This window comes from Orycteropus afer, unplaced genomic scaffold (genome assembly GCF_000298275.1).
Source record: "Orycteropus afer afer isolate SDZICR_OR568_19922 unplaced genomic scaffold, OryAfe1.0 scaffold00010, whole genome shotgun sequence".
Lineage (NCBI taxonomy): Eukaryota > Metazoa > Chordata > Mammalia > Tubulidentata > Orycteropodidae > Orycteropus > Orycteropus afer.
In genome coordinates, this window is record NW_006921597.1 from 11854972 (window position 1) to 11856518 (window position 1547).

A 1547-nucleotide genomic window follows, 5' to 3' on the forward strand; every position below is an offset into this window, starting at 1 on the left:
AATTTTAAAGACTTCCTATACTACATTTCAGCACCCCACATAAAAGTACCCAGCCTATTCACCTAAGTGCTCCCATTCGCAGGCTGTGAAAAAAGAGGAGGGAGAAAGAAAACAGGTGTTGCTCTGACGCAGGGAAGCGGAAGTAACGTCACGTCCAACCAAACTAAAATGACCCGGCAATTCTAAGGGGTACCAGGAGCGCGCCTTCAGAATTGGTAATTAAGTGCTTAAGGCCAATGCGCAGGCGTCCTGGATTACGTCAGTGTCGGGCGCAGGCGTAATTAAATGTTACTAGAGTTTGCGCAGACTCAGGAAATCCAATCCAACCTAAAGGTTCGCGGTATGGCGGGGACTGGTTTGGTGGCCGGAGAGGTTGTGGTGGATGCGCTGCCCTATTTTGATCAAGGTTATGAAGCGCCCGGTGTGCGGGAAGCGGTGAGTGTGGGGGTAGCTCTTTAGCTGACTCAGCGCTCGCTAGACCTTACAATGCTGGAAGAAGCATATGACAATTTGCCGCCCCTACTTGGCCCGTTTTCGTTCTCAGGCTGCGGCGCTGGTGGAGGAGGAAACTCGCCGATACAGACCCACAAAGAACTATCTGAGCTACCTGACAGCCCCAGATTATTCTGCTTTCGAGGTAAGTATAACACTTAAGTCCAGTGTATTAAAGAGAATTCCAGTGAACATTTTGGCTTGAGAGCCTTAATTCCATAAAAGTGACTTTCAAATCATAGCTTTAACTGTTGTTTGCTTAGCTGTTACCTATCTTGTATAGGTAGGTATCCATCCATGGAAGACAACCAGGTAGATAAGTATTCTCCGGACTTCTTATCCTGAGACCCTTAGAAGGAATTTTGGGGAAGCCCGCAAACTTCCAAACTTAACGCAGAAATTTGTGTGTACATTTTTTCTAAAATAGGGTCCGTTCAATAAATTCACAAAGGAACTCGCTACTTAAACTCTAAACCAAAAACCAAACCAAACTCATTGCCGTGGAGTTGGATCCGACTCATAGGGACCCTTCCTTGGGTTTCCGAGGCGGTATCACTATGGAAGTAGATTACCCGAGAAGTGGTTGGTGAGTTTGAATCACCAACCTTCTGGTTAGCAGTCAAATGCTTTAGGCACTAGGCCACCAGAACTCCCTTTGAAGGAGGAGAGAGGGCTTTTTACAAGTTGCCTTATTGAATGTTGAGAATTAAAGCTAACTTTTTACTTTACTATCTTTCTTTTATATTTCTTTATCAGAGGTTTTTAACCGAGAGTCAGCAGATAGATTCCCCCAAACCAAACTCACTGCCCTGGAGTCGGCCGCGACTCATAGCGACCCCTCCATGGATTTCTGTGGCAGTATCACTATGGAAGTAGATTGCCCATCCTTCCGAGAAGTGGCTGGTGGGTTTGAACCGCCAGCCTTCTGGTTAGCAGTCAAATGCCTTAGGCACTATGCCACCAGAGCTCCCTTTCTCTCTGTTGTTGTTGTTGTTGTTATGTGCCGTCGAGTCGGCCCCGACTCATAGCGACCCCTCCTTGGGTTTCCAAGGCAG

The 1547-nt window shown here is 47.0% G+C and overlaps 1 protein-coding gene across 1 annotated transcript in view; it reads left to right on the top strand.

The window, feature by feature from the left end:
• The first annotated feature begins 342 nt into the window (after positions 1-342).
• The window catches only part of BCAS2 (BCAS2 pre-mRNA processing factor), a 26214-nt gene continuing 25009 nt past the window's right edge, over positions 343-1547 (top strand). Inside the window, exons 1-2 of the mRNA XM_007948915.2 lie at positions 343-435; positions 545-637. Of these exons, the coding sequence (XP_007947106.1) occupies positions 343-435; positions 545-637 (186 nt within the window). The remainder of the gene's footprint in view (positions 436-544; positions 638-1547) is intronic.